General features: G+C 39.6%; 2 protein-coding genes across 3 annotated transcripts in view; both read left to right on the forward strand.

Annotated features, from left to right (window-relative positions):
* Positions 1-842: 842 nt before the first annotated feature.
* On the forward strand, positions 843-6,111 carry LOC135628193 (LEAF RUST 10 DISEASE-RESISTANCE LOCUS RECEPTOR-LIKE PROTEIN KINASE-like 2.1). 2 transcript variants are annotated; one of them, XM_065134742.1, is made up of 3 exons: positions 843-2,263; positions 4,014-4,046; positions 4,885-6,111. In XM_065134742.1, the coding sequence occupies exons 1-3, from the start codon at positions 1,498-1,500 to the stop codon at positions 5,907-5,909; spliced, it is 1,824 nt and encodes a 607-aa protein (XP_064990814.1). In that variant the 5' UTR covers positions 843-1,497; the 3' UTR covers positions 5,910-6,111. The 2 variants fall into 2 exon arrangements, with proteins under 2 accessions (XP_064990814.1, XP_064990813.1); XM_065134741.1 differs by having other exon boundaries at positions 845-2,263; positions 3,993-4,046.
* A 329-nt stretch (positions 6,112-6,440) lies between these two features.
* The window catches only part of LOC135628192 (kinesin-like protein KIN-7A), a 6,625-nt gene continuing 708 nt past the window's right edge, over positions 6,441-12,357 (forward strand). Inside the window, exons 1-14 of the mRNA XM_065134740.1 lie at positions 6,441-6,723; positions 7,676-7,947; positions 8,059-8,148; positions 8,245-8,345; positions 8,478-8,591; positions 8,685-8,766; positions 8,856-8,923; positions 9,020-9,079; positions 9,159-9,283; positions 10,200-10,398; positions 10,498-10,629; positions 10,749-10,844; positions 10,940-11,869; positions 11,966-12,288. Of these exons, the coding sequence (XP_064990812.1) occupies positions 7,707-7,947; positions 8,059-8,148; positions 8,245-8,345; positions 8,478-8,591; positions 8,685-8,766; positions 8,856-8,923; positions 9,020-9,079; positions 9,159-9,283; positions 10,200-10,398; positions 10,498-10,629; positions 10,749-10,844; positions 10,940-11,869; positions 11,966-12,288 (2,561 nt within the window). The 5' untranslated portion in view covers positions 6,441-6,723; positions 7,676-7,706. The remainder of the gene's footprint in view (positions 6,724-7,675; positions 7,948-8,058; positions 8,149-8,244; positions 8,346-8,477; positions 8,592-8,684; positions 8,767-8,855; positions 8,924-9,019; positions 9,080-9,158; positions 9,284-10,199; positions 10,399-10,497; positions 10,630-10,748; positions 10,845-10,939; positions 11,870-11,965; positions 12,289-12,357) is intronic.

The raw sequence follows: 12,357 nt of genomic DNA on the forward strand, positions 1-12,357 counted from the left end.
TCAAATCTTATAGGAATATGTTAGATGCTTTTAAATAGATTAAAAGACTTAAGGTAAATTGTGTTAAGTATAGGGTTTTATTTTCTAACCATTATGAGTCAATCATAAAGTATTAAATTAGTGTGTTCTTAGGAGTTAAGGAAGAAAAATTATCTCTTAAATGCCTAGATTGCTATTGTGAAATCCAAAATTCTACTTGAAAGGAGGATGTATTAATTAAGTTGATAAATTCATTCTAATCAATTCGATTCTCAATACTCTTTCGATGCATTCCCTACTAAGTATGAATGTTATTGATAAAATGATCATTAAAGCTAAAATAAATTCTAGAGATTTCTTTTAGAGGGATTCTATTTCCAAGACTAAGTTGAGTTGTCGGGACACCATTATCTCCTCAAAGGAAAAGGAGGGTTTGGGTGTGTGCAATCTACACGAGAACCATATGGGCCAAAACATTTCTACCCATTCTCAATAGGGATGATAAAAGATTATAAATGCTAAATATGGTGAATGTCATCCATGGAGGCAATAACTAAAAACCTACTTTATACACAACGAGTGGGTTGACTTCTACATAATTTAGTGGATCTGTTTGGTTTTGACTCCAGCTCTATAATATTGGCGGTCAAATGGGATGGGTCAAAGTTTGACCAACCTTGTCGATATCTAATAGGAACCAGTTTGACTTGGCAGAGGAAGAATCAAACCAGCGCAATCTAACTCCGATCGACACGCATCTCAGACCTAACCGATTCAAATTTTTGGTGGAATTTGATTGGTAATAATCGATTGATAACCTAAACATTATTGGTTAGAAACGAGCAATGAGATATCCTCCTGGAATGACCTCCTTGAGAAACCAAGGAACGAATTCACAGACCTCATCACCAGCTTCATGCTTACAGTCGACAGCAGGAAGACGAGACTGGATCACCATGGAAGAAGTAGGGATTCAGCGGGATTGATGCAACCTGCAGCATTTGCAGTTCGGGGGAGGAAGAAGAAGAGCTATCATGGGGTGTCTCAAGAACGAGAGAGCTTTAAGAAACCAAGTAATTGATCTTTGTTCTGCAGTGTTGTTACTGGGGTTCACTTCATCTTTTCAATCTAGCTGGGTTGGATGCTTGATGTAACATATGGATATCTTTCAGATCATATTGTCGTAGTTGAGACAATTAATATCGTCTATTCGTCCTTTAATTTAGTCTATCATATAAAGTATTCGATCTTTATAGAATGACTCTTTTGCTTATGGAACGCGGTATTGTTCGGACATGCATGCAGTCGACGAAAAGAACTGAAACCTATCAGAGCACAACTGGGCCACCCTCATTAATTTGATCCTATCTCATCAGCAGACCATTCATCCAAATCCCTGTCAAACCATAGACTTACGGGGAGAGAGCAGAGCCTCGTCAATCGTTTCTCTCCTCCAAAGTTCATCTGCATCTTTCTTCCTTTCCAATTCCCTTTCCTCCTGTGTTATTCCCCTTTCCGATGAATCCCAGGATCTTGCCGAGCCACAAGGAAATCTTTACTGTCTTCTTCTTCTTATTCTGGATCCTTTGTTTGGTGGTAGGCAGCCCAGTCCTTGCCGCAACTATTGGGTCTGGGGTTTGTCAGCCTCAAAGATGCGGGAATCAGACAATCAAGTACCCTTTCTGGCTCAGCAATAAGCAACCGTCTTATTGTGGCTTTCCTCCGTTCAACGTCACCTGCATCAGCAGCGACGGCCAAGCCGAAACCATTTCTTTTAACGTTTTTGACGGTGCATATCATGTCAAGAACATCTTCAACGAGAACAAGTCGGTTCAGATCACTGCTGCCGGATTCGACGATGATCGGTGCCCGTTACCAACCTTCAACATCACTTCCGGCCTTTACCCCTTCGACCTCAGCTCCGCCAACAAGCGCATCTTCTTCCTCGTCAATTGCTCGAGCTCGGTGAATCTACCTGCTTCCTACCAGAACATATCATGTGCTACTGATGGAGGACTGTCCTACTTCGGCGGTGAGTACAATGGCTCGGTCAAGCTGAACTTTTCCGGTGGAGTATGTAAGCTGTTTGTGGTGCCGGTGGTGGGTTACATCGATGTGGGCATCGATGTAAACTACTCTGCTCTGCTGAGGACTGGGTGGTTGCTGAACTGGACGGCGCCGGATTGTACAGAGTGCAGTGACAGCGGCGGCCGATGTGGATTCAATGACACGACATCAAAATTCATGTGCATCTGCCCTGACCAAGTCCATACAAGGAAATGTGGTGAGTATGTAGCTTTAATCCAAGTACTTCTATTGTATTTAGATATCAGTTGCAGGAATTTGAAGCATAAGATGTAGTCAGATCATTAGAACATAACTGATTAATCTTCTCTGAATTGAAACCACACAGAGAGGTTATTGTTTGTGTTTGTAATACCAAGTTCTGGAATTGTTCATGCTCTTCCAAGATTAGACAAATCTGAATATGTTCTTGTGGTCTCTGGCAACAACAGGTCTTCGATCATGCTATAAGGATATATTCATAGCATAGAATAGTAATTCGCATGTTTTGGTTCAAGTGTCCAGATTTCTTTTGTGAGCTGGTTGCTTACTCCCAAACGCATTGATCGGTCTAATGTGAAGGCTTTGGGGCTCCATTTTCCTGATTTTGACTAAAACTTTATGCTGCTGACTTTGCTAAATCTACTAGTCAAAGTCTTTAAGTTACTGGTGAATCTGAATTGCAATTCTTGACTTCAGCTCCTGGATTTCATACAGAGGTCATGACATCCTGAGACATACTTCAGGCTTTTTTTGGTCCTTAGAGATGGGTCTTCATAACGAAATAGTTAGAGAAGTATTGTATGCAACTTGTTTTAATGTTCATAGGACATATGAGTTCCTCAAATCATTCTCTGATTCAATATATAGAGCCAAAATTTCATGTCACTATGAACTTCTATTTTTACTGCTTTTTTTCTTTACTGAAAATGGTTTTCTACTTGGCTATGTCGTACCATATTGTTTCATACAATGAAATTTCATTGGAATTCATTAGGAAAAGTTTTTGGATCTGAAAACATCAAACATAAGTTTTGCTACATTCATCGAACAGAAGTGAGAGACTTTCTCTTAAGTTTTCCTTATAATGAGTCAGAGATAACTATAGCAGTTACAGAAGTTCCTTCCACTTCATTTACTTTTATTGCAGTCACATAGATTAACCCATGTATCATATTGTATTATTTGTTTCTTGTCGAATCCCAATTTGGATTGGCCAAAATAACTGTGGTTAAAGGTTTTGTGGACATATCATGGACATAGATTTGATAGTTTTTAGGTCATGGCCTGCAACCCTGTTTTTTCTTTGTGAGATGTCTCACCTTTAAATATTAGGGGCCTTTCTTCTCAAACATCATGCTTTTAGTGTGTGCCGAAAGCTTCACTAAATTGATGCATCATGCATTTAAATGGCTCTTGTAGCCTCTGAGAGGTATTGGGCCACCTAAAAGACTATTTATGGCCTTTATCTGAGCTCTTATACTTATCACTTTTTTTTATCCTCTTAAATCTTGTTGTCCCTATATGCTCATAAACTTCAAGCATTCTCACAAAGAATGTTATCACATCATCTTGGACAAGTTCAAGCACTCTGCTCTTTGGAAACATACACACTTTGCATACATTTTGATGCATCCATGAAGCTACAGAGTACTTGCTATTCAACCTCTAAACCCTCTGGCTTTGCTCCAAGTTGTCATTAAATGAAGAGTAGGTGATATCCTGTTGTAGCACTGTGGAATGTAATTACAGTGTAGGATGCCATGCAAAAAGGATAAGAAAAACTGTATTCTGTCTTTGTTTAGTACCACTGTGTGAGCAAAATGTTTTGTGTCTTTTGTTTGGATTACAAGACCTTCATCTTAAAAATTAACTTTTACATGCATTTATCAGTCCAGTTTTTGGGTTGTAATAATTGATCTCTTATCTAGTTTTGTGGTCTATGACAGAGATTGTTCTTGATGTTGCAGCTCATTCAAAGAGGACAAAGCATATAATTATAGGTAAGAAACACTCCTCTCAACCCTGCCATTGATTTTTGCTAGCTTCCATATCCTTCTACTTGTAGGAGTAAGATTAACAAATAAGTCATTTTCTTGATTAGTAAGAATATGATCCTGTACAGAAAGATTGTTCAGAAACAAATCATCAACTGCTTAGGGCACCAATAAACTCATGTCGATAAACAATGGCAAAGAGCTGATGTCTCATGCTTGAATGGCATCCAAATCTAATCCTGTCAAAAGGTAGAATGTCATTGAACTGATATAGATCTCTTCCTAGCCCTGTGTGCTTTAATCATAATCCTTCCAAGTTAAAACTATTCAATATTCCTGACTTTCTACTTGAAGAAACAGACAAAAAAGATAAAAGGAAAGTGATGCAATGGTCACATATTCAGAATGGAAGCTCATATTCTGTTGAACAAAAAATTACTTGGCTTATACAGAAAAAAAAAGTGTTTTTGTTGGAGTATCACTTGTCTTTTAATCGTTGATATAAGAGTGTTGTGACATCTTGACTACATATTAGAGTAAATTAAGTTAAATAATTTTGTCCATTATTTTTATGCTTTCGTTAATAAAATCGATGATGATAGGATAAATAAAATTAAATATTTTACTTTCATAATCAATTCCAATGTAAATATTTTATGTTTAAGAAAACTAGAATAGTAAAGAGATCTAACTACATAAGATAATCTATAATTAGTCATCCTAAGGTTGACTATGTTTCATCGGGAAATGTAAGACTAGTTTTATTGTTGACATTCTCATTAGTTTAATATACACACTCGATCACAGCAATTATGCTCACTAATCACTACTTATTCTTTTGCAGTATTTTCTAGCTTTGGAGGGTTTCTCTTATGTCTGTGTGTATTCCTCTTGATCTACTATAAGAAGTCTCATGAAGGAAATGTGCAGAGTGCTGAAGCCTTACTAAACATGCATGGCTCCCTATCCCCAAAGAGGTACAAGTATTCTGAGATAAAGAGGATGACCAGATCCTTCAGCCACAAGCTTGGACATGGCGGCTATGGCACTGTGTACAAGGGCACTCTCCAAGATGGCCGCTCAGTGGCTGTGAAGCTCCTAACTGCATCCAAAGGAAACGTAGAGGAGTTCATCAATGAGGTCGTCAGCATCAGTAGAACATCCCATGTTAACATCGTCAGTCTTCTGGGTTTCTGCTTGGAGGGATCAAAGAGGGCTCTTGTCTACGAATTCATGCCAAATGGATCCCTAGAGAAGTTTATCAACGCCGAGGACTCCGAAACAAGAACACCAATTGGGTTGGAGAAGCTGTACGAGATATCGGTGGGCATTGCACGAGGCCTGGAATACCTGCACCGCGGATGCAACACTCGTATCGTTCACTTCGACATCAAGCCTCACAACATCCTCCTGGACCAAGACTTCTGCCCAAAGATCTCAGATTTCGGACTGGCAAAGCTGGGATCTCCCAAAGAAAGCATCCTCTCGATGGCAGCTCCTCGTGGCACTGTGGGATACATCGCCCCGGAAGTGTTCTCCAGGAACTTCGGAGCTGTGTCCAGTAAGGCTGATGTCTACAGCTATGGGATGATGGTGCTGGAAATGGTGGGGGGAAGGAAGAACATAGATGCAGTAGTTGAGAGCACCAGCGAGATCTACTTTCCTCATTGGATCTACGATCGTCTTGACGGGAAGAATGAGATCGACATATCAGGTTTGAACAGTGAGAATGAGGAGACTGTGAGGAAGATGATAATTGTTGGTCTGTGGTGCATACAGATGATGCCTGGGAATCGACCGTCGATGAGTGAGATAGTGGATATGTTGGAAGGAAGCATCAAAGACTTGCAGATGCCACCGAGGCCATAACAAGTTTCAGATCAACTGTGTCTTGCCACCAAATTGGTGTTCTTGTTTGGGCATTTTCTTTGATCCAAATAAGCGAGCTACAGACAGGAAAAACCTGAACTGGTCTCTTGCCACACTGGGACCCAGCGGGGCCCACGCTTATTGTATACCTCTATTTTCTATATTCGATTGCAACTAAGTGGCAGTCCTACCGGTCGATTCATTGGAGAGACCCAAGGTTTCCGGTGGGACCCGCTGCTGCCTACGAGGGTAAGTGAGACGGGTAACGTTTCAGATCGGTTAAATCTTCGCTCGTTATTTCTCCAACACGCGGTTCTCATACGCGGAACGTCCAACGCGCTGAGATGGCGGCGCTTGTCCGAGACTCCAATTTGTGCGTAATCCATGCGCGTAAGAGGTTCAAGTAAGAAACGACAATGATTCGCTCGGCGGTGGCGAGTAATTGGCCCGCTCGGCCCGATGAAATCGACGCGCACGTAAACCCGGAACTAGCCGTTGGCGTCCCTCATTTCAAACGGCCACCTCCGTGTCTCTCTCTTCTATTATTAGTGTTATTTTTCGCCTCGCTTTTATTCTCTCTCAAACAAAACCCTTCACACCGTCTTCACCAAATCAAAGCTCTCGAGTTCGTAACGCTTTCTCTCCTTGCTGCGACCTCGGTCGACTATAAAGGGTCCGAATTCGCAAGGATTACTCCCAATTTCTTGCCCACCAGACCGCAGATTGTTCCCTTTCTTTGCCTATTCTGACTGGGTTCAGGCGGCGGGGCGTCCCCCGATTTGTTCCGCGAGTCGGCCTGTTGCCTTCGATCTCGGTACATTTCTTTCCATTTTTCTCGATCTTTTCCTTTTGGTGTGAGAGCTGCGGAAGTTTCGGTTCTTGGTTTTGGGTCTTCGATTCCTTCTTTGTTTTCTTGGTACCTCTTTTAGGGCTTGCTCTGGGATTTTTGCTGTTTCCGCTACTGGTTTCTTGTCATGCATAGCTGATCTTGTCATCTTGCTGAATGGACTACAGAGCAACCCTAAAACTGGACTAATTTTTACTTGACTTTGACGTGAGTGCTTTAATGATGCGTATAAGAGAATCGATCTGAAGGGGAGAATGGAGATTACCGAATCTTTTAAATGGAATGAGCTTATCGAGGATCAAAGAGGAGATGGCGGAAAGAATAAGATTGCAGAGATCTGGAAGATGAGGAAGAACGGCAGATGGGAGTTCCCGGATGTGTAATTTTGGAAGGTTGGAACTGCCAGGAAGTATGAATGCTAAGAAAAGAAGCTAATTTTTACTGCTTTGGACTTTGATCTACTCCATTTAGGACTTCTTTAGCTAGAAGTTTGTGAAATCTGTTGATCACTTCAGTGATCTGTCAACTATTTGGAGGAAAACAGTGCACTATAAATGTTTATGTTGATGGTTCTCTGCTTTCGAGAATGTGAGATTTTCCAACTTTCCGCTGAGCTAATCCTAATAAGGTTTCTCCTCTCTTATTTTGTTTGTCATTTTTCTCTGCAAGAATCAATCACAGACATCCTGCCTCTTAATAATTGAAATCAAATACAAATTCCAAGCTCTTCAACGTACGGTATAGTACTGATTATATATGTGGATTTGTCATTTTGTTTAATCTCTTTGTTATGCTGGTTGAAATCCAGCTCTAGTTCTGACCAAAGAAGCAATGCCAGCTTTTTTTTTGTCCGTGAGAATGGTCTATTTCCTTTTTTTCTGACTTGATCCGAAACATGTTTAATTCCCTGTTCCAACAGGAGAGGTTCGTGCAGCTGGTTATCCACAAAGATGACAGCAGCTAGACCACCTAATACTCCAACCTCAAAGATTGAAAGAATACCGATCTATACTCCTGGACGCTCAAGAATCAAGGAGGAGAAGATTTTTGTTACTGTACGTGTGAGGCCATTGAGTAAGAAGGAATTGTCACTCAAGGACCAAGAAGCATGGGCGTGTGTTGATGACAACAAAATTGTGTTCAAGATGCCAGCTCAGGATCGCTCCAATTCATCCTCTTCATATACTTTTGGTACATTTTCAAATTATTTCTACCTCCAGTTTATTCATCTTGCATTTTGGATATGCAATCAAAACTATGATTTGTAATGGGAATATACCGTACTTTGTCTTCGTGTGTCAGATAAAGTATTTGGAGCAGCTTGTTTGACTGAAAGAGTCTATGAAGAAGGAGCCAAAGATGTTGCTTTATCGGCATTGACAGGAATCAATGGTATGCATCAATATGAGAATGATCTTTCCTAAAATGATACAATATTTGGATAAATTCTTAAGGTCGCCTGTGACAATGGTACCATACTCTCTGCAGCCACTATCTTTGCTTATGGGCAGACTAGCAGTGGAAAAACATTTACCATGAGAGGGATAACTGAGAATGCTGTTAATGATATTTACAAGCACATAGATAATGTAAGAGTCATGAAACATTTTTATTTTCTGCTGTCATATGCTCTTATAGAAAACATATTTTCATTTTGTCTTCATTTGCTTTTCCAATCCAAAAGTATCAAGCTTGTTTTTTTCTTTTTTCATGTGATAAAGACCCCAGAGAGGGACTTTACCATCAAAATTTCTGCTATGGAGATATATAATGAGATAGTAAGGGACCTGCTTAAACCAGATTCTGGCCCCCTTCGTTTGCTAGATGATCCCGAGGTACACAATGTTTTTTTCTTTTATCTGTTAGCATGACTTGTCACTATACTTATGATGTTAAATTTTTTTTGTTTTATTTCATTATCTGCACAGAGAGGGACTATTGTTGATAAGTTGGAAGAAGAAACAGCAAAAGATAGTCAGCATCTAAGGCATCTAATTGGACTGTGTGAAGGTTAACTAACTGGTTCTTTTGTATTCTTCCCAGTTATAAAGTTATACTAAAGATGATTAAATTTCAACTCAAATTTTAATGTTTGACAGAACAAAGGCAAGTTGGTGAAACTGCCTTGAATGATAACAGCTCCAGATCACACCAAATAATAAGGCTGGTAATGCTAAATATTTTTCCTTTTACTGTAGTAGTTGATTTTTTATGAATTTAGAAAGATTAAAAGTACTAGCAAATATATTGTTTTATGCCGCAGATAGTGGAGAGTACTGTACGTGAAAATTCAGATTGTGTGAAATCTTTTGTTGCTAGCCTGGTAAGCTACTCTTATCAGCCCTTTAATGCTTTAATTTCGTGTTCACCAAGACATTTGGACTTGAATTGTTTTCTTGCAGAACTTTGTGGACCTTGCAGGAAGCGAGAGGGCTGGACAAACTCATGCAAGTGGTGCCAGGCTTAAAGAAGGCTGTCATATAAATCGTAGCTTGTTGAATCTGACAACAGTAATCAGAACATTGAGGTAATGATTCCTAAAACATTGCTACTTCTGAGTTGCTACTATGAAAAATAATAAACAAAATGGCATTATGTGGACCAAACATCTAATTCATTGGATGATTCCTTTTGCTAAAGAAGACATGCCTTGACATTTTTCTTGACCATCTTTAATGAAAATTGAGTTGGTAAACTAAACAAATAGAAGCAGAGACTTGACTGCAACCTGATAGTTGCTAGACATTTCTACTGATTGGTTGTGATTTATTACCATGCAATTTTCTGAAGTGTTCCTTGACCACAGAATAGTTTTGGCAAGCAGAAATGACAAGTTTAATAGCAGACAAACAGTGTCATACTAGTTGCCTTAATTGTGATGCAAAAATCAGTATTACTTGGCTATCTACGATGGCAGGAAAAAAAAAGCAAAAGAACATATCTTTTTATCAATGGACTATTGGAGCAATTCATGAGCAAATTTTAGATAACTTTAGTCATGCAACATGTATTATCATTGCCTTTTAAACTAATCTCAATGTTGGTGTACGATAAAACATGTGTTGAACCAAATTCGCTGTGTGAAACAAATGGAAGACTGTTAGGAATCTAGAAGAAATGCATTAGAACTGCACATGGTTATCTCTTATTATATTTCTATCATTAGAAGCAAATTATAAGAACCATGAAGTTATCGAAATCTTTCACCTAGATATGTATAATGTGGTTCTGCAAGTTCACTAGGAAGAAACCTTTTAATTCTGTTTGCTTCAAATTCTTATGTCACGTTTATGCTTAATACTATGGTCATAGGATCTATGCTCGGAAAAAGAAAATTGTCTCTCTTCTCGGTGAGACCAGGGTAGCTCATAATGCAATATCAGATTTTGAAAAATGAGATTCTGAACATTCAGGTTTTGATGTGATCCATTTTCTGACTGCAGTCAAGGAAAACAAGGTGTCCATATTCCTTATAGAAATTCAAAGTTAACACGTATACTGCAGAGCTCTCTAGGAGGGAATGCAAGGACTGCCATTATCTGTACTATGAGTCCAGCTCTAAGCCATGTAGAACAATCTCGAAATACATTGTTCTTTGCAACTTGTGCTAAAGAAGTTACCAACACAGCACAAGTTAATGTGGTATGTAGACTGAAACTTGAGATGTTGGTTTTGCATTTTTTACTGCATACATGTCGTTTGCGTACTTATTTTTTGCAACTAACTATCTTGATCGATCAGGTTGTGTCCGACAAACAGTTGGTTAAACAGCTGCAGAAGGAAGTGGCAAGACTCGAAGCAGAATTGCGCACTCCAGAACCTTCTGCATGCTCTGAAGCCCTTCTGATGGAGAAAGAGTTGAAAATTAATCAGGTAATTTTACTGCTTCAAAATCTAATTTCATCATTGCTTTAATATGGCATAAGCCAACATTTACCAACATATTGAGACAAAAAAGTGGTTAATAACATGATCTTGGCATCAAAAATCAGTTGGAAATTGAAATGGAACGACTGAAGCGAGAAAGAGATCTTGCCCAATCACAATTGGATGAATTACGACAGAAATTTGGTGATGGTCAAATAGTGGTAAAAGTCCCTCGTTTGATCAGCATTTACTACTGGATTTCTGTTGCAACTTGCATCATGTTTAATTTTTTTTCCGGTTGTATTTATCTCTTCAGGGTTTGAATCCATTTGATTCATCACCTTGCCGAGTTGTAAAATCTCTCACCTTTTCTGGCGTATCACCAAATGCTGGTGATAAGAGTCATGGGAAAGTTGAACGTGCAAGAAATCCTATGAGGCAATCATCAACCGTTCCATCCATGCTTGTGCACGAAATTCGCAAGCTCGAACAATTACAGGAGCAGCTTGGAGAGGAAGCAAACCGAGCTCTTGAATTTTTGCAGAAAGAGGTGGCTTGCCACAGATTGGGTAACCAAGATGCTGCTGAGACTATTGCCAAACTTCAAGCAGAAATTAGAGAGATGCGTGTTTTTAGATCCCTTAGCAAAGATGATGACATTTGCAATGTGATGACCAGCCAGAATGCTGGAGCAAACCTGAAAGAAGAAATTACAAGACTGCATTCGCAGGGCAGTTCCATTGCCAGTCTTGAGGAGAAGCTAGAGAATGTTCAAAAATCTATAGACAAGCTAGTGATGTCCCTTCCAAACAATAATCATTCTGTTGAGACTAATCCAAAATCTTCCAAGTCCCAGATCAAGAAGAAGAAGATGCTTCCTTTGACCGTGAGCAGTAATGTAAATAGGCCAAATCTTATAAGGGCCCCCTGCTCTCCTCTCTCATCTTCCAGGCAGGTGATGGAATCTGAAGTGGAGAACAAGGTTCCAGAAAATGATACCGAATCCCACGAGAACATATCGGTTTCAGAGAAAGTTACACCATCCAAGAGTGAAGACGGTGGAGATATCTCATCAAGGGAGGGCACACCCGGTTATCGGCGTTCCAGTTCAGTAAACATGAGAAAGATGCAAAAGATGTTCCAGAATGCTGCGGAGGAAAATGTGAGGAGCATAAGAGCATATGTCACAGAACTGAAAGAGCGGGTTGCGAAGCTTCAGTACCAAAAGCAGCTCCTAGTTTGCCAGGTCTGAAAATTACACTCTATCTCAAATATTAGTTTTTCATATCTTTATATGCGGGATATATTTTAAATATTGATTTCATCTTAATAATGGAATCAGGTTTTGGAACTAGAAGCAAATGAGGCTGCAGGATATGATGCAGCGGAGGGTGATGAGAGTTTTACAGATGCAGGAAATTCACCTGATGCATGGAAGTCCAGATTCAAGGAACAAATGCAGCAGATCATACAATTATGGGATGTTTGCCATGTCTCAATAATACATCGCACTCAGTTCTATTTGCTATTCAGAGGTGATCCAGCTGATCAGATATACATTGAAGTAGAGGTTAGGAGATTGACATGGTTGCAACAGCACTTTGCTGAAGTCGGTAATGCAAGTCCAGCTCAAATGGGCGATGAATCAATTTCTCTATCATCAAGGTGCGAATAATTTGAGCAATATGCATTATAACCTGAAACATCAAACATGTTCTGCAAAGCCTTTTGTTC

Source organism: Musa acuminata, chromosome BXJ3-1, assembly GCF_036884655.1.
Source record: "Musa acuminata AAA Group cultivar baxijiao chromosome BXJ3-1, Cavendish_Baxijiao_AAA, whole genome shotgun sequence".
In the NCBI taxonomy this organism is placed as follows: domain Eukaryota; kingdom Viridiplantae; phylum Streptophyta; class Magnoliopsida; order Zingiberales; family Musaceae; genus Musa; species Musa acuminata.

Excerpts from the sequence above, each read along its gene's own strand:
- LOC135628193 (XM_065134741.1), top strand. The coding sequence starts at position 1,498 with ATGAATCCCAGGATCTTGCCGAGCCACAAGGAAATCTTTACTGTCTTC. Across the intron at positions 2,264-3,992 it reads AGTCCATACAAGGAAATGTG|AGATTGTTCTTGATGTTGCA; the intron begins GTGAGTATGTAG and ends GGTCTATGACAG. Across the intron at positions 4,047-4,884 it reads GACAAAGCATATAATTATAG|TATTTTCTAGCTTTGGAGGG; the intron begins GTAAGAAACACT and ends ATTCTTTTGCAG.